The sequence below is a fragment of the Anticarsia gemmatalis genome, chromosome 5 (genome assembly GCF_050436995.1).
Source record: "Anticarsia gemmatalis isolate Benzon Research Colony breed Stoneville strain chromosome 5, ilAntGemm2 primary, whole genome shotgun sequence".
Taxonomy (NCBI): Eukaryota; Metazoa; Arthropoda; class Insecta; order Lepidoptera; family Erebidae; genus Anticarsia; species Anticarsia gemmatalis.
Genome location: NC_134749.1, coordinates 7,405,880 through 7,424,855, shown reverse-complemented (window position 1 = coordinate 7,424,855; position 18,976 = coordinate 7,405,880). Strand labels below are relative to the sequence as shown.

The 18,976-nt window shown below is 32.2% G+C and overlaps 1 protein-coding gene across 1 annotated transcript in view; it reads left to right on the top strand.

Annotated features, from left to right (window-relative positions):
* Positions 1-6,345: 6,345 nt before the first annotated feature.
* Positions 6,346-18,976, top strand: part of LOC142973001 (RYamide receptor-like) — a 30,220-nt gene continuing 17,589 nt past the window's right edge. The window contains exons 1-3 of the mRNA XM_076114498.1: positions 6,346-7,115; positions 15,221-15,321; positions 16,160-16,362. Of these exons, the coding sequence (XP_075970613.1) occupies positions 7,105-7,115; positions 15,221-15,321; positions 16,160-16,362 (315 nt within the window). The 5' untranslated portion in view covers positions 6,346-7,104. The remainder of the gene's footprint in view (positions 7,116-15,220; positions 15,322-16,159; positions 16,363-18,976) is intronic.

The window sequence follows — 18,976 nt, the reverse complement described above, 5'->3', positions numbered from 1 at the left end:
TCTATTGCTTTTGTTTCATGTATAGCCTAAGTGTAGTTTTACTCTTTATGCAACACTGCGCCATTTTATTACAAGCTTTGTGTATTGTTGTTCATTTAGCATTTCTACGATTATTGTTTTAATAATATTTGCGTAAAAGAGCAACATAGTAAAATAATATAGCTTCCACGAATTTAATAAGAGGACTGAACTTGTGGATTTCCATTTATATCGAATCATTTTTTCGTTTATGGTTCCTGTAAAGCCTGAACTCTCTCTGACCATAAATGTTAAAGTGTTTGGACCGCTGGAAAATGTAAAACCGTTGTATAAGGCACAATGGAATCTGGAAAACTCTATTAAAATTTGAATATTATAATTTAATAAGAGATACACAGGAGTATTGTTCGTATACATGGTTATAAGTAACTGCATCTATCATTATGTTCATATATAGTAGGAAATTCAAAAGCCGTTTGCTATTTACGATTTTTCAGACACAAAATTGAGATCCTGGATACTGACATTATAACATGTTTTATGTGACGACAATGACCTAGACCGAGCGTTGGTGGTAGAATCGTTTTATGGACAGGTCATAATCCGCTGGACGATTGCGGTGAGTTCATTCGAGACTTTTAACCTCGCTCAAAATAGATAATCGTAATCTATCTCTGTGAAATACTGGCGATAAAACACAAAAAATCTTGATTGATACTTATAAAGCTTTTGGGATAGTCATCTGGGAATATAGATACAGGTACAGATAGATTATACATAAATAAATCTATTTTTAGAAGTTTATCAATAAAAGATGCAGTAAAGATTTTCAGTTTCAGTTATTTCATAAGGATATCAATAAACTTGTAATGGCGTAGGAACAATAATTCGAAACTAACGAGTTGTAATAGGTATCATTAAAAGAAAAACACTCTTGCAAGTGCAGTAACAATCCAAAAACGGAAAGAAGTTACTTAATTGAGTTTTTTATGAGTTTTAATCGATTAGACACTAGACAGAATCATTCCTCGAATAGAGAAATAGAAACGAATATGGACGGCTATTACTAAAATTTATAAATTGTTGATACTTTTAGCACCAGTAAGCATTGTTGAAGTTAATCAAGAGTGAATGAACTTTTCTATCTGTCAAAAATATATCAGTCTTACAGAGATATGTAGGCACGTTTTAATGTATAAATATGGTATCAAGTCCCAAAAGTACCCTTATGTACACTTTGAATTCCCGACACGTCAAGTCTGTTAACGGTCAAAGTGCTGTCTTCAAATAAAAGTACTAAACGAGCTTGAATAAGTTGGTGCCTGAAATAAAAACAAATCTACTAGGTTTTACACGAGGTGGCCTTACGAAAATACAAGAGATAATGTGTTACTAATATTTAATTTTCAATAAATTAATCTCAACATTGTAACTTTTAGATTTGTTTTTTTTACTTCGAATACTTGGTCTTTGCTTATTGTTTCATAAAGATTTAAATTAATAAATAAAAACATATTTTCTACTTTATTTTTATTTTTTAGCTTGACAGGCTATTTGTTATGACAACAAATACTTGAGCTAGGAAACAAACTAGATGAATCTCCTGAAATGATTAATTTGGTTTTGTTAGCTCATTTTGTATTGCACCATCCATTATTTTGTTACTGATAGATAGGCACTCAATTAGTCAGTTAACTGAATTGATTGCGTCCGCTGTTCATATGCAGTGCGACTGTTTGAACGTAAAAGAAATTGGGGACAAAGATATTTAACGACTCAGGACAAAAAGGGCGTAATAAACCAAGTCACTAAAACCACTTATTACATTTAATTAATGTGAAAGCAATAAAGCTGAGCAAATTCCATTATGTAAAACGAAAGCACTCAATCTCAAGTAATATATATTTCTGTTAGTCGTAACCTGGCGCCTTTTACCATTTGAATTAAATTTGATTATATTTTAATACCGCTAACGTAATATAAGGTACGTGAGACGTTGCGTGAAAATGTGCAATAACGGAAGATGCTACTGTAATAAAATACTTCTGAATGAAAAAGAGGAGAATGCAATATCTCTTAATGCTTAAATGTTTTTATTATGGCTCGAATACAGTATTTTACATTATATCTGAATTCAGTTCTTTGCCCTTTTCTTCGTACAGCGGGTATAAATGACATGGCAATTTTTGTCAAACAACGACTTGTTTATTTTATCAGGCACTTGCGTGGGTGTATTATTATGATGTTCTTATCTACATTTTAAATAGAAATTCATCTCTTAAGAAATCCATTAGACAACTTTAAAAGCCTTTGTACTATAAACATAATGAACAAAAACGTGTGAGGGCCTACAAGTATCAAATAAGCCAGTCATTTAAATGTGAGAATTGAATGTTCTAACTAAGTACCACCCACACGGTGAAATGATTTTTCCTATAATTGGCATCATAAAATGCTTGAAAGATGTGTTTACGCTATTTTTATAAACGTAGGCGTGCAGACTATTAGCACGTATTATTCTTATTCTGTATGTTATAATTTACAAGTAACGAATACCTACTAAATCTCTGTAAATACCGTGCTTTTATCTACATTTTCTTACAATAATATCGAATATCTGATAATATACCATACTCTCCTAAAAGCGAGTTATGAGCTAGTTACTAGGTGACAATTTTATGCAGCTACTAGTGCAGTTACAATAATCTATTCTGCGTGCGTCATCGTTAGTTGTAATTAAGCTGATCGTATGCGCGCCGGCTACACGCGAGACAATACCAATAGACAGTTAACACAGAGTCCGTGTCTTCTCTAGCTTTGTCTTTGAACACTCACATGGAAATGCACTAATTAAACTTATGCATATGCCTTCCATCACATATTCCAATACTATCTATTTAGTATATTACTTTTTAAACAAAGATATATACAAGAAGATCTCGTGGCTAAGTAACAACTACCGGCGCGGATCGATCTTTAAGGTTAAGCTACGCTCACCGAGGTTGGTTTGTGGATGGGTGACCATATTATATATATTTATATAAACCGAGTTTACAATAAATATAAGACGTAAGCCTTACAATAAACAATTAGACTTCTTGATTATACTTATATGTATATACTGGGGCAAAATTCAATCAATATTTCAACGATTACAAAAAGGGAAGTTTGTAAAACAATTTGTGAAAAAGAACTGATTTCGGGCTATCTCAAAATATTATATCTATAAGTCGCCGAGGAAGTAATTTAACTTTTTCTTCATTAAGTTTCCTTTTTTCGGTTACCAATTTGCCCTTTTCCTGATAATATCTGCATTTCATAGAAGACTTCAATATGTCTAGTTACCTACGTACCTTAGTGTTCGTTTCATAAGATTCTTGACTGTTGTTCAAATTTCTTTCAAAGTTTGTAAAAAATTTGACACAAAAAATATTTTAAAACAAAATAAACAATAACATTTATATATAAAATTAAATTCAATATGTAAATCTTCTTGTAGAACAGGAATAATATTTTTAAACATTCTTTTTTTTTCTTCTATAGTTCGGTTTTTGTTTTAGTACAGTCTGTGAGTGGCCAGTGATTTTTCATTGCATCTATGAAAAACAAAAAGGTACAGAATCATAACATAAAGGTTGAACATTTTGGCAAACTGCTTACAGAATTAAAAAATTAAATCAGTATACCAGTGTTGTATTTTAAAAATAAATAAATATTATTATTAAAATAAAAAAAGCTACTTATACAATTAAAATTCAAAGATGTTTTGAATACAGAAGTATTTTTTTTCAATAACTTGGATAGGCACAATGAATATTTATTTAAAGAAGAAAAAAAGCAATGTAAATATTTAACGTTCTTAATCTCAATTACCGTGATAATACGTGAATTAGGTAACGGGCTTTAAAGGCCAAATCTCCATAATCTGCGTCGGACCAACACAATGTAATATGAACCAAACCTTCTGGGTGTATGGATGTGAAATTTACACATATTAGTTTTTCCTGCAACTTCGCCCGTGAGGAAATTCTTGTAATATAGGGCTATGTTTATTAGATTTTATGAGTCCTTTTCAAATTCTCTTAACAGTTTTTTCGTGATTACTTAAGTACCATAGAATACGAAAACCACATATTTTATAAGCACCAAATATTTATTTCCTTTATAAAAATATAAAAAATCCTATATAAAAAAGGAACTAGAATATTAATTCACTTAAACTTGTAATTAAGTTAATATTTTGCTTTTATAAAATACATGGAACTAAGCAACTGTGGTAGCACGTGCCATGTTTCAGAAGATATTTATGTAAGCGACTTATTAAATGGCGTAACGCGAGATGCATCTCAAATAACTCTTTATGCAAACAATTCAGAGCCTTATACAACTGATAATCATACATTAATACTTATTTCTGAAATGCATACACAAATTCATCTAGATTTAGAACAGACAAATCTGTCCTGAGTAGCGTTCGAACAAGACTTGTGTTGAGATAATTACGCATTTGTGCAGTTCTATTTATAACAATTAAAAAAAATCAGGAATTTGTTAATTTATACGCAACCTTTGGATACACAGCGCATTGTTACAAAGAAAAGATTTTCTTACATGAAAATGTTTGACGCAATTGTGTTCTCAAATAAGTGGGCTCGTTAATAAGTCATATCAGACGTTAGTTCCGCTGGGGATGAATGTGAAGAGGTTGTATACTTCTCGTTCATAAAATAGAGCCTTTGAGCTTTCTCAAATGAAATGCACTATGGAGCGAGCAATTAAAAATAACGTAGTCTTTACAATTAGGCTTAGCTTTAATTAGCCTTTTTAAGTTAATAAGCTTTTATGTTACATGTCGTTTTCTTATACTTTCATTATTTTGAAGTCTTCTCTTAGTCATATATGATACACTAGCAAGTTAGTCAAGTAGTTCTCTTCAATTTATCATAAAACCTTGGAGAATATTCTCCAGACGCTTTTATATTCACCTGATTTCACAGAACAGGAGATCGCACGTATTATTTGTATACTGTATCGACTAGATATCGACATGTGTCACACAGTTTTACGATACGTATGACACGCGGGGCTTTTATATGCCAAGCACCGATAATACAGGTATTTATTTATACGAAATAAAATATTCTATACCATGTCACATGATATTTTTTGATAAAATTCTTTAAATAATTGCAGTGACTTTAAAAAGCTATTTTGACAAATATAGGAATCGTTTTAATTAAAATTGACATCTGGCGTTTTAAACAAACAGGTTGTAATTACTGATAGTACATACAAAAATAGCCAACGTCCGTAATTGTATAAACTTTCAGTTCCCTATGGATACCTTTGTATAATGTACGTAATGTGTTTATACCAGGTAAAACATTTGATTCTGTTGTTTCCCCGTAAGTTACTTTTTCAGAAAATAAAAAGTTACATTAACTTGAATCACCTGTGTTTACTACGACGCAAAAAAAAAGTTTAAAGTGGCCAACTACAAACATTATTCCTTTGTGTGTTACATCAACAAGTTACGGAAACTAAGAACAGACCGTAGCTACCTGTTATAATAATCACAATGTTAAATTGGTATAAGTATTAGCATTAGGATGTTTTACTTTCAACCGAAGTTTTAATATTTTAGCTAAGCGATGTTACCGTCCTCCTAACTGTAATAATTAAACAAGTAAAAAAAAATACTATACACGTAATTTATCTTTAATATCTATCGACATCCGGCTAGCTACCGAGCAACTTTGCCTGCAAATCTTATCAGCGCCTCTGGCGGGCGCCATAAGAAGTATTTTTGGAGTACATTCAAAACTCTCAAAATGTCAAACTCTCGATACTTTTATATAACCGACGGTACAGAATGGTACTTACTACCGGTGATGTTTCAATGCGAAGAGGGCTGTATTTATGAACAGAGTTCAGTGTGTTTTAAATTAAGATTAAAAAAAAATACTGCTCTTAGGAACCAAAATAAAACTAATAATGCAAAATTATTTGCTAATACGGTGTATAGTTACAGTTAGGTATTTAATGCCTACAATTACCCCTTGCTAGAAATAAATACATTAAAAGGTAATTCCGAATCAAAAGATCCAAATTTACCCAAAGCCTTTAACTGATTTCGATATTTTTAATTTTTCTGTTCACAAAGATATTTTATTTATTTTTGTGATCAAGCATGTCGCAGATGTGGCAAGTTGTATGAGCTAGACAAACAACTTGGTAGTTATAATCATTGTAGTTGCTATCTACGTGTACACGAGCTAATTTATATGTCCACACAGCTAAAGTTGACAAATAATATTTTCATGAGGCGAGTTACTCGGGGGTAGATACGTACAGAGTACTGTGTGGTAGAATGCGCCGGCCGCCCACTGTAGCGTGCCCCATTCGGCTCCGACTGCGCGACGCGGCGCGCCGCTTCCGTTGCGACCTCCTGAAACTTTCCCTCGCGCGATTTTCCGACGTGTCTGTCGAACGCAAAACTTGTAAATATATTAATAATTTATGCGGGGCAAATAAAAACGTTCTTATCATAAATAAGATAAATATTCTTAAAATATTTTAAGTATAAGTTATTTTTAAAAGTAATACGTAACTTCTTTATTCTCTTAACTTTTATACAAAGTAAGTGTAAAGTAAATAAAACTGTTAATAAGTGATAAAATAATTTTTCTTCTAGTATTGTGGAATAATATACATTGTTTTAATGGTGTTAATAATATCTTCGTACGTTAACGCTACTGAAAAACCTGAAGTGATGTGATTGGAGCTCAGAGAGGTGAAAAATAAATACGCGTTATTGTGTTTTGTGAGCACAAACATGCCATTCAAAGTGAAGCGATACAAAAATATCAAGTGAAGTTGGCAGAAGTAATTTCTACGTGAAGGCTAAAAAATCAGTAAGTGCGCAATGTCAACTTTGGAAGCGGGGACAAGCGTGCTAATCGTTCTGCAAACAAACTGTAAAGCGGCATCGAGCTGTGCACTCCTTGTGTATCGTGTGTGTTAGCACAGTTAGCTAAGAAGGTCTTAGTGTACCAAGAACAAAGGAAACTGTCGTTATCAACAGCCACCATCCTGCTCCAACTGGTAGCCTCGTCATTCATCGCAATGGATACCAGGCAAGTTTACAACTAATCCGTATGACGAGGTCGTATTTGTTTGTAGTTAAGACTGCATAAAGAAACGTACATTTTAATCTGTATCTCTTTCTAGTTTGACTTACATTTTTATGACTTAATATCGGAGACGATTTTAATTAAACATATCTCTACCAATTAGAAGTATTGAACTAAATTATACTATTAAACAAGGATCGTTATTAATCATTCAGTGATTGTCAAAATAATATAAGTAAACTTCAATTCGTACAATAGAGGCTTAGTCAATTTCGAACGTGATTTAAATATTGATGGTGTCCTTAATGGAAGTAAAAAGTGTTTACTAAAACACAGCCGGCGGCAATATCTAAGTAAATTTTAAGTGATAGAATAAACTTGCTGTATTTAGGTATTGTTTATATCATGGTGATATAGACATTTTCAATTTAAATTAACTTCAGCTTTACATGTACAATAAAAGCCGTACTTTGCTAATAAATAATTAAGTTAAAAGCTAAGTAGATAATTATTTTAATCTAAGAAGTGTTTAAAAATAATAAAGTATTTTATAAGAAGTGATAGAATGTATTGAAACAATGAAAGAAATTGGATAAGAATATTGGCTTTAGCAAAACTGAGAATTTCTACCTGAACAGTCTGCTGATCTGTTTCTCTTCGAAAGGGTAAAATATTTTATTCAATGCCTTAAATCTAACTAAGAAATTGTACAGGTAGAAGTTGCGGCTTGTTCCGGGCTAAGCCTTTAATACCTGTTTAATCTTTACCGGCTCGTAGGACAGCGGAGATAGGACTTTTGTTTTAACACTAACAAACTACACGGAAGTAGATTGTCCCTTTAAACATCTTGATTTGAAAGTCAAATATTCTAAGTAAATAACTTTAGGGTTGTTTAACACTAGTATAATCTAGTTTTGCTAAGAAATGTTTTTGACTTGAAATAAATAAACGAGGATTTTTTAGGTATTTTTATGTTCAGTAACTAATTGCTTCTGTTTCGGTTCTCAATAAACTATCAAAATTAATCATAATAGAAAGCTGGTTACTAAGAACACTTATTACTTGAGAGAATGTACTTCGTTTACACGATGCCGCGATGTTGCGTACAAAAACCTGAACATTATAAATAGCTATTTTATTAATACGTAATTAAATTCAAGTTTAGGTAATAGATAAACAGACTCAGTACAAAAGGGTTAAAAGCCTCAATCACAGCGCACTGATGGTCGACTTAGATAAGAAATCAATCAATACACCTTTTAACTGTTTTATTGATACACTTGTATAATAAAAAGATAAAAGCAATAGTTAATAGAGCGACGAAAAAATATTGCTTTCAATCTGTCAATTTATGCGTGACGCGTGGTTGTTGCAGCAAATATGACTATTAAACTTACGTTAAGCTTTTGTAATGTGTAAATAAATATAGGTGAAAAAACCTGACGGTAAATAACAGGTGATAAGCTAAGCCATTATAAGATTAAATGGAGATTTAAGGCGTGAGTTTTGTCTCTCGTATCTTATTTGTATTAAGAATAATTCTTACTTTCAAAACAGTGAAGCAAAACATGATGAGAAAACAACCATCTAGCTCGCTAGATATGTCCGTGAGTCCATTTATTATAACTGAAAAAAAAATCTTGCTGAAGTCACCGTAAAGTTTATTGGTTTTGGATGTAGAAGAAAGCGATAAATCTTTTAAAAACTTAAACAATATTAATAAGTATCTACAATCTCGAGCATGTACACAATGTGACATTTCCAAAGTCACTACATTGTGTACGAAAGCAGAGCTATATACATAATCATTGCTTTCATTAAATCGGTGATAACAAAATAGCTGTGAGATCATTTAAAGCATTAACAACATATTTAGAACATGTCTAATATGTATCTCATACTTGTGGGGAATAAATGAAATAACGTAAAATTAAAAATATACCTGTTAGGAGGTGGGAGGTTATAGGTGAAAATATAGCAAACTTAACAAAATACTAATTTTGACTCATGTAAATAATAGTTTCCTAGAGATAGAACAAACGCTATGAACATCAAATGTAGGTATAAGGGATTTTGCACAAATGCTCACTTTAAGTCAAGTTGTAAACTAATATAAATTATTTATTAATCCTAAACGTAGTTTTGGCGTTTCTATGGAATATTTACGTTTACCGCAATTGATATCCAAATACGAAAGCGATTTTAATATCTTTGTGCTATTTATATCGGCAATATTGAAAGATTTCAGTACATTTTTCACGTAAACAGAGCGTGTGCGGATCATGAATTATATATACATAAATCATTTGATGCATGTCAGCATATCACATTGCTGTAGTCATAAATCGCATATTTACATGTAAAATTGAAAAACTCAAAATGAGGTCATTATTTGTTCATCAACAAAATCACGAAATAGGTACGTGTTTCTTGTTTTTCCGTTAGCCTACATTTTCCCCTGTAATTTATTTACCTACAATGAATAGTAGCACGTAAATCAGCGTAGTCTTAAGTCGATCTATTATACATAGTGTTGCGTGAGTACTCTTGATTAGGGTTCCTATACTAACTACTACTTCCATTTAAAAGTTGCCGAGAAATCTCTCGATCTGTGTTGCGGGTGTTTTCGTCTAATACATTTAATGATAGCCTTGGTATTGACGGTCGTTAAGCAATTTTCATCGATCGCGTAACTTTATATAATACTAAGTATTACTTTATGTAACGATAACTTTATATAATAACGTTTATATTTCTAAAACCTGTTTATAAAAATAAACTTTCTATATTGTCATACAATCCTGAAACAATCTTGATATAGAATGAAAAAGTCGATTACATATTATCCGCGTATTTACGATAGAGATAGATTTGTCAAAAAGATTTGTTCTGTCCAGTAATAGCAATAGGTACGTGATATATGTATATATTTAGCCTGATCAATATACTCTGATACCTCCTTAAGTTTAATAAGCCGAAATCGTTCTATAAAAGTAAACAGTCCGTTGTTAATATGTACCTACTTATAAGTAATTTGACTGTGTCTACTACCGCGATTATATGTAAAGGTATTTCCTACTGTTATAAAAGCTTAATAAACATTTCGTTGTGAAAGCAGAAACAATTTCTTTCTTTATTGGTACGATGTCTAGGTACTTTTCTTAATCTTTCCTTTTCTACCTCGAATTTTATTACCTAATGTTGTTACTAAGTGTCTAAGTTTAATAGAAGTTTTAAGATCTGAAGAAATTACATTTAAAGTTTTAAGTATTGGTGGAAAAATATCTGGGATAATATTTTGAGGCCATAATATAGCTAGATATTACTTTGAACGCTGTGTTTGTAATTGAGTAGTCTGACAAAGGAGAATAATTTTCTAGGTAAACGTTGATGGTGGCGGTTGAGTCTGTGTACCTGACTGATATTTGTCGGTTCATCCGGCCGCAGAGCGGAACGTCGGCGTCGGTTAGTGTGTGTAGATGCACGTGACGTATCGGCCTGTGCGCGGTTATGTGGTACCAACAATTCTAACTAGTTTAATATATTGTTGTGTACCTAACTGAATTCAATCACAAACGTGAGAAAACTGAACACTGGTAACCACGTTGTGCTTGTGATATATAAGTTCAATTTCCACGTAGTTGCGCAGATAGGGAAACTAGGATTTTCATTGCTATAAAATGCGACGTACATTTTGGCGTTATTTTTATTATATTTTTAAATTCCTGCCTTCTGCAGCTAATAGCTAAGCTAAACCGACTTATGGTATTTCAACGCTTATATTAAAAGCGTGTCGACTCAATTAACTTCTAATATCGAAATTTAATCTTACAGAAAAAAAGAGTTTGCTTTTACTCATGTTTTTCGTGTTCACGATAAAGCCGAAAATAAATATTCAACGGTGTTCATTAAGCAAAGTTGTACTGTTTCTTCCGTTGTGTGAGTTCACAGAGCGGGGTGTGCCTTTGTCGTAAATATAGGGCATGAGCTAACTTTAATGCTTTTAAACCTGCTACTGGAAATAGATTTTTTATTGCTTGGATACTTTTTTCGATTTGTAGAGCATTTGTACGTGTGGAATTCTGCTATTAACAGTCTGAATTTGTTTAAATACACATGTTAATTGCACCAATTATTAATGAATAGTAAAAATATCTGCTGCAAGCAATTAGTTGCAACAGATATTTTTATATTAACTATATTAGTAGTTCAAATTTGATTGAATAAAGTCGAATAAATAGACAGTTTATTTCACATTTTTAACATAATTGTACGTTGCAAGTTTATTTTAGCTCAATGATGAACGAAAACATTTAAACTAACGCAAACTAATTTAGATCAACTGTAATATCTGTGTTAGGAATTATTATACTACCTAATGCACCTACAATGAGAATGTAGAAAATAAAAGAAACCGCTTGAAATAATGAGGTGTAGTTAAAAATATTGGTTATAAGTGTATGTATGCACATCGTTTACTACATTCAGTAAATACGGCACATGTTTTCACAGGCAGATAATAATAATGTTTATACAAGAATTCTGTCGCCGTTTTAGGATTCTGTATTTCTTTGTTAAACTCTGTACGTAAATAATTAATTGCTTTCGAAATACCTAACGATGTCATTAAAAAGACGTAAATGTGAAATAAAAACGATAGTATGAATAATCAAAAAGGTCTTTATAAGTAGGACAAAGGAAATTTTGTAGTATTTTCATCGTAAATTATGAGTCATTATTAACTTACGTTAGTTTCTCATCATTTTATGACCTCTACATATAGAATAAAACTGTCCATATAAACATAGAGATTACGTGGCATTTTGATCTGTTTGTACACTATACAGGATTAAGTTAAACTACACGATCCCGTGAAAGATATTTTAGCTTATTTTACCCGAAACCGAACTAATCTACTCTTCAATCATACTTTGGCAATAATAAGATTTTCATACACATATTTGAAGTAATTAATCTCTTATTATGATTTCAACGATAATTTGACAACATGATGGTCTAAACTCAGTGGAGATACGTATTTATCCAAGAACCGGGCAATAAGAATTCAATATGATAAGATTAAATGTACCTTTATTAAATAATATTGTAATAAAATTAATAAGGTAGATACATATTATAACGCATTTTAATTAATCTTTTCATTTGTTTTGTACAATGACTATTTACGGATTATGGTTAAATACATATACGGCTTAACAAATATCGTTAAACCTTTCTCTACGACTATATTAGTCTGGTCATATTTATTCGAACGTTTCTGATCCCCAAAATAAAATCCAATGAACGGATAGTTTACATAACATCCAATATGCGTGAAATGAAACGTTAAATTACAAATTGTGAACTGTTATTCCTGTAAAGCGTGCTATCTGAATTGTGAGTAATAGTATACTTATAGTAAGTATAAAAGTAAATTATAAAATAAGTTGTGAAGACCTTTTTGAAATTACATAACTTTTCTAGACAGAATAATTTTGTCGTGGCTTATATCTACTGTACTTAAAAAGTCAACAGGATTTTCGTTAATCTTGCTGGGGTAAATATTTTTTAATTCAAGGCTCAGCAAATCTGGTCCAATGATAGGAGCTCTGATTAAGAAATAAGTAACCCTTATACATTTTTTTTTCCAGCAGGAAAAGTTAAGTTATCTCAAAAATACTACAGCACGTAATAGTTTTTTTGATCCCCAGAGAAATTTGTAGGATATAAAATAAAAAGGTTGGAATTTAGGCCTCAAGGATGGATCTAAATTGCCAATATTCAGGCTATATGTAAGGGGACAAATTCCTTACACTTCATTAAGCATGGGACTGGTCTGAATATTGATTAAATTCGTTCAATTAAGCACTGTTATTAGAAAGGGTAAAGACAGTTAGTAGATTTTATTGGAGCGAAGTTTGTAGACTTTTCCACCGTTACCTGAATGGTGGAAAAGTTATGCTCATTGTTCAGTGTACATAAATGCAAGGCGGTGTACCGCTCGGCAACGTTTCAGATTCGAACAGAGTTTGAGATAAATATTTGTCGATGTAGAAATATTTGCTTCCAGTCTGGATGTTTGTGTATGTAACGGCGCCTGTGATAAAGGGAACTTTAAATTACAATGTGACTATATTTGGACTAACATTATAGTTTTCAGTATTCAATATGCTTTTACACTTGAAGGAAAAACATTGACCTTTGTTATAACTATTAGATACTCGTTAATACAACTGTATATAGAATTATTATCACCTAGACAATCACATGCTCTCGTAGCCACAAATATTTATTGTACGAATCTATTGTAATGTTAACTCTGCATGATATATTGTTTTGGTTGATATTCTGTACATATTTCTTCGATAATTTTCGCGTCAATACCCTTATTACTGATTAAAAAGAAAATAAACAGAACATTAATACGATTGCACTATATTATACAAACGTTTGGTATATAATCCTAAGTATGTTTAGTTGTCGACCAAATTACTACATACGTTTAATGATTTTACGCAATTATGTTTCATTTATTTTCTTTCATTGACTGCAGTTACCATTTGATAACGTCGTAGCCTCGTAACTTCAATGAGGATAGATATAACAGCGAGGCTCCGGTACACTGACAGTTTTATTATTGCAGTGTCAGGTTTAATGGAAACCACACTAATTGGCTCATTATTTATGAACATTTATTTTTTGAACCATAATCGATATCGTTGTAATCATATCGTTAATTACGTCTACTACGTGAGAGAAATAACATTAATAATATATAGAAATATATTTTTCAGATTGGGTAAATATTTGTTAAGCGACGCACGGATCATTAAATGGAAAATAAATATATGAGACCAGTTAGAATTTTAATCCGTCACTTCTATGTTTCTTAATACAAGCGAGCAGACATTTTCACTGTGGGAGTTATTTTTGTGTATTAAAATTAATATTTAATGTAATTTCATTTCATTCAAATGTCAACATCCTTCGCAATCGCATTGATAATATTTCTTGAAATATTATTTTCACTGCCTTTCTCTTTTAAAATACGAGTAAATATAAATAAAACACCGCAACCGTTAACGAGGGTTAGGTATTCGCTTGGAAAAAATACATAGCATCGTTATATCAAAACAATAGGGCATGTAGTACATAAAGCTTCGTCCGAGTCATAACATCATCATAATGATTGATCTGCACCGAACAGGGACCCGCCTGTTCGCGCGTGAGTCCATAATATCGTATGGCAATCCATGTTTTATTAAACGTAGTCCGTGTACTAAAGTATGGCCATCATCACTCACTCGCCAGCAGACAACGAAAACGCATTAATCTTGGGAGAGAATCAATTGTCGTCATGGTATTAGGGCAGGAACGCTAAAGGACACTTTTAAACGTTTCATTTTTAGTTGACGGTTATTCTAATACGGCGACTTCAATGAAAGGTCGTGAGCACTCTTGTTAGGTACGCATGTCAACATGTCATGTTTGGAATTTGTTGCTTTTCTTACTAAGTATTTCACAGTGAAGACCAAAAGGAAAGGTTATGAATGACATGGCTGTTTATGTACGCTAGTTTACACATGTCGCATTGAATGTGCCTGACTGAACTCATTAACTAATTCTACGAATATTTTTGTGCAGTGTTTTAAAAGTTAAATTACTTCATTCGCTCCTACTCTTTTATCTTCCCCTTATTTTATTCGGTAGTAGTCGTAGATAAGAAGATTTTTCTCGAAAATGGGAAGAAGGAAAATGTACACAAATAGAAATCTAAATTTAAACAGACTTGTTCTAAGAGATGATGATCATTAAAGAAATCGTGTACGATATTTTCCGACGTGAGCGTCGACACGCCGTTTAAATTAAACTGTCTCTACAGTCTTATTAGGTCTTATTTAAGTATTTTCAATGATAATTTCCTTACGTTTAGACGTCTTACAACGTTTAAAAGGTCTGGTAGCTTATTATAAGTATGATTTGAATCACTGAATAGTTAATTAGAATAAATTTCCAATGTTGTCCTCCTCTTAATATTACTTTAATTAGTGTTAATAGCATTACCGTCTGTGTTGTGCCCCTGTACAAATTATTTTGTTTGTTCACAGTACAACGAATTCATCACAAGACGACGACTCGGATTGGTCGAGAAATTCTTCCATTGATAGGATTGAGTATATTGTGAAGAATGGCACCAATGATACCTTTGGTAAGTATCCCTTAGCTTCAATATATTTAACGATAGTAAATAAGAATCTCGCCTCGTTGCCTCTTGTTTATCTCACCTATAACGTGGGGCATAAATTACGTGAGCGCTATACGACGAAATAAATTGGATGCCAAGCGTCCACTACGTTCACTGACAAGCGTCTCTCTCTACTTATCGAAAGGGATCTTTGCTTATTAAACACATTACTTTCTCAGATGGTTAAATCTTGCTTACTAAAAGCTTGATTTTGTAGAAAGCGATCCAATCGAATAGTAATTTTGTAAATGGTCGCCAAAGGTCCACTTTACGAAACTCTTATTGAGCTCTGCAAAGTCATGAAAACTTAACATTTTTGAGCCCATTGTGTTCTTTAAAATATAAAAATGTTGGATATACTTCATGAAATAATAATTTTAAAAATAGATGCCTATTTCGTACTTTTTATATTTATAAAGTTTATATCACATGAATTAACCTCAGTGTGCTCGTTGGTTGTTAATAATTCGCTCTGAGATGAATCTGTTAAAATCTAATCAACTTAGCAGTTCTAAAGTATACGAAGACAAATTTTCTTAACCATTACAATACAAAGTCTGTAAGAGAATGAACACAAGAGTTATAACACAAAAATAAATAATACGCCCACGTTCAGTAAAAACGTTATTACAAAAACAATACTCGTGATTTTCTGTCTAAAACAGAGTATTATTACTGAATCTCAGGATAAAACATTCACTTTCGACCGGGGCGTGAGATCACAATACTTGTCAGTGAATAGATATATAGTTCATAATCTGTGTATAGTATTTTGTTGTTATCGTGTACACTTTTGTTTCAGAAACGTTGTATGACGTGCCGACGGGTATGATAGTGTTGCTGTCATTTTTGTACGGCTCAATCTCAGTCCTCGCTGTGGTCGGGAACTTCTTAGTAATGTGGGTTGTGGCCACGTCGAGGAGAATGCAAAGCGTCACTAATTGCTACATCGCCAATTTAGCTTTAGCCGATATAGTCATAGGATTATTCGCTGTACCGTTTCAAGTAAGTACTCGCTCTTACTATTCGTATTAGAATCTTGATGCTAATTGACACGTATGTTATTCATTGTGCACACAGTAGGCATATGAAAATTGTAACAATAAATAAGTAGATCTACGGATCACGGCCATCTACGGATTTTGTTCGGGAAGTCCAAGTATCGAATAATGATAAATACTAACATTATACTGAATTGGTGAAAATTAACTAATATCAATGTTCGGATAAAGTGGCAAAGCACAATAAAAATTTCAAAACGATTTGCTTCATAACTTTAACAATTCCTAATGAAAGGTTTGTTTTTGACATCGTAACTTAACATTCTTAAATGCATACAAACGCATACATACTTAAATTCATACAAATAATCGTATATCATTTTATAGAATTAGTCGTTATGTACATTAGCCCTCTTTACCACTTTGTCACAAGGAGCACTTTGCCCACCCACTAATACATTAAGCTCCAGATATAACAAAGTTATCTAAGCAATCAAGGTAGCTTAATTAATTAGTAGCTCATTAGGCCAACCCTCAAGGAATTGTGGTCTATCTAGTTACAAAAACCCTTACCCAACTGGAGATGAATTATGACGATAATATTTTCTTTGACAAATATCAAATTATGATGACATTTACAGAGATTTTAGCTAATTTTTACTAAAGATGATAACGTACCTACATCCAAATTGCCTACAAGTATCAAAATAATTATAAATTAATTCGGACTCAGTTCTAAAGCGCACTTAGATATAATACACTGTTAGGTACTATGATAGTGTCATAACTTCACTTTTTACTTTTAAGAAATAACACTTCTCACATTGATATGCCAACGGTCCATGGCTTGAATCCTCTTATGTCCTACATGCATAGAATGCAGAACACAATAGATCGTTATACTGCACTAGTTTCTTCAAGTCGTATTATCCGTGGCACATAAAAGGCGGCCTGCTCCTTTGCTTTGCTACAATGCATCACGTTTGGCATACGAATCTCCTTATGTCCCTAAGTAAAAAGAGGGTCAGTTTTACAATATTTGTTAGGCAATACGTCATGTATAGTTCGTGTGTGAATTCAAACTACTGTCCACTGCGCGAGTTATTTTATTTATTGCATTTTTTTATCGGTGAACATTCTCGCAGTACATTTTAGGTAGTAAATATTGTGCGCTACATTTAGATTTTTTTTTATGCTATTTTTGTTGTCGCATAGATAGGGTACTAGGTCAAACTTTTTATGGTTTGGTTTTCTTGTTACTGCTTTTGAATTCATCAACGTTTATAGAATTCATTTTCTTATCCACGAAATATGATGCATGAATCAAAAGATAGAAACATTCTTCAACTCTTCATTTATAACCCATACGTTTATTCTACAACACATTAGTTGTCTTTGCATCGCATAGTTACATAGTTTTTCAAGAAATAAGAACAATGCCGAAAGATTTTTCATATTTAGAAACTCTAACATCTACAGCTGAAATAAAAAGAGCCACAAAAGCTGCTTAGTGCAGAATTAAGTCTAATAATGCTTCGACTCACGTATTCTGATTATGCTTTTATAATGTTAATATTCGAGCACATTAACAACAATGTTTTAAGCACGTGCAAAGAGCAAGTTGTATGAATAAAAGATATTAAGTTCAAATGTTCAACCCAAAGCACTCGGCTTTCATTGAAGATTGGAATAAAACACTTTTAAACTTAAATAGAGTCGTTTCCGTTCTTACTATTGAGTTTTGTACAAGTATTATGAAGTTAAACATTTTGACCGAAAGTAAAGGATTTAGTTCAAGTACAATTCAGTTTTGTTAAATCATACGCCAGTAAAAGAACCTTGTAGTCTGACAATAACGTTTGTTTTGAGGTCGCAATATTTTAACCAAGCAAGATAATTGAAGGAAAAATAATGCCAAAGAGTTCTTAGTTCTTATAACTCGCTTGTTAGCAATTTTACGAGTGCCTGCTAGCCAAACTTCGAGATATTTTTTTTGCTTTTACGTTAGTCCCAAACATTACAACCCCATTTTATCATCTTGGACCAATTTCTTGTCGTAAAAGTGCTAATACCCAAACACCAACACGCAATCTTACTAAATTATCGGTCGATAAAAAGGCAATGTGTGATCTGCGTTACAGCTGATAGCTTCCCTTTGAAGCGTCGTAAAACCAGTATATTGACAGTGTGCCAAAGGGTACCAATATTTCTCGTTCATAATCTAATATAACAATTTCGTTGCGATAATATTATACATATTTTAAAATAACCTTCAAATAATTTCAATCAAAAGTAACATCGTCTCTAGGTCATTCATTTATCTCTTGCAAAAGCCGATTCAGACAAAGGTTTCCTGTTCTCAGTTCTGTACCAACGTTTGATTCAATGAAGCTGCAACTTTGTCATGCTTCGAACAGGCCAAGTTCAGAACTCCGAGTAAGCTTGACTTGGCATCAAAATCATAAAATGGTTTATATAGGTTTCACAAAATTTCTATAACGACTACAACTTCTATGAACTAAATAGTAGTAAGGGAACCTGTTGTACCTAGGCCGGTTTTTTAGAAATATATTTTTTATTGTGATTTGACGTGCAGCACACAAATCATATTTGCATAT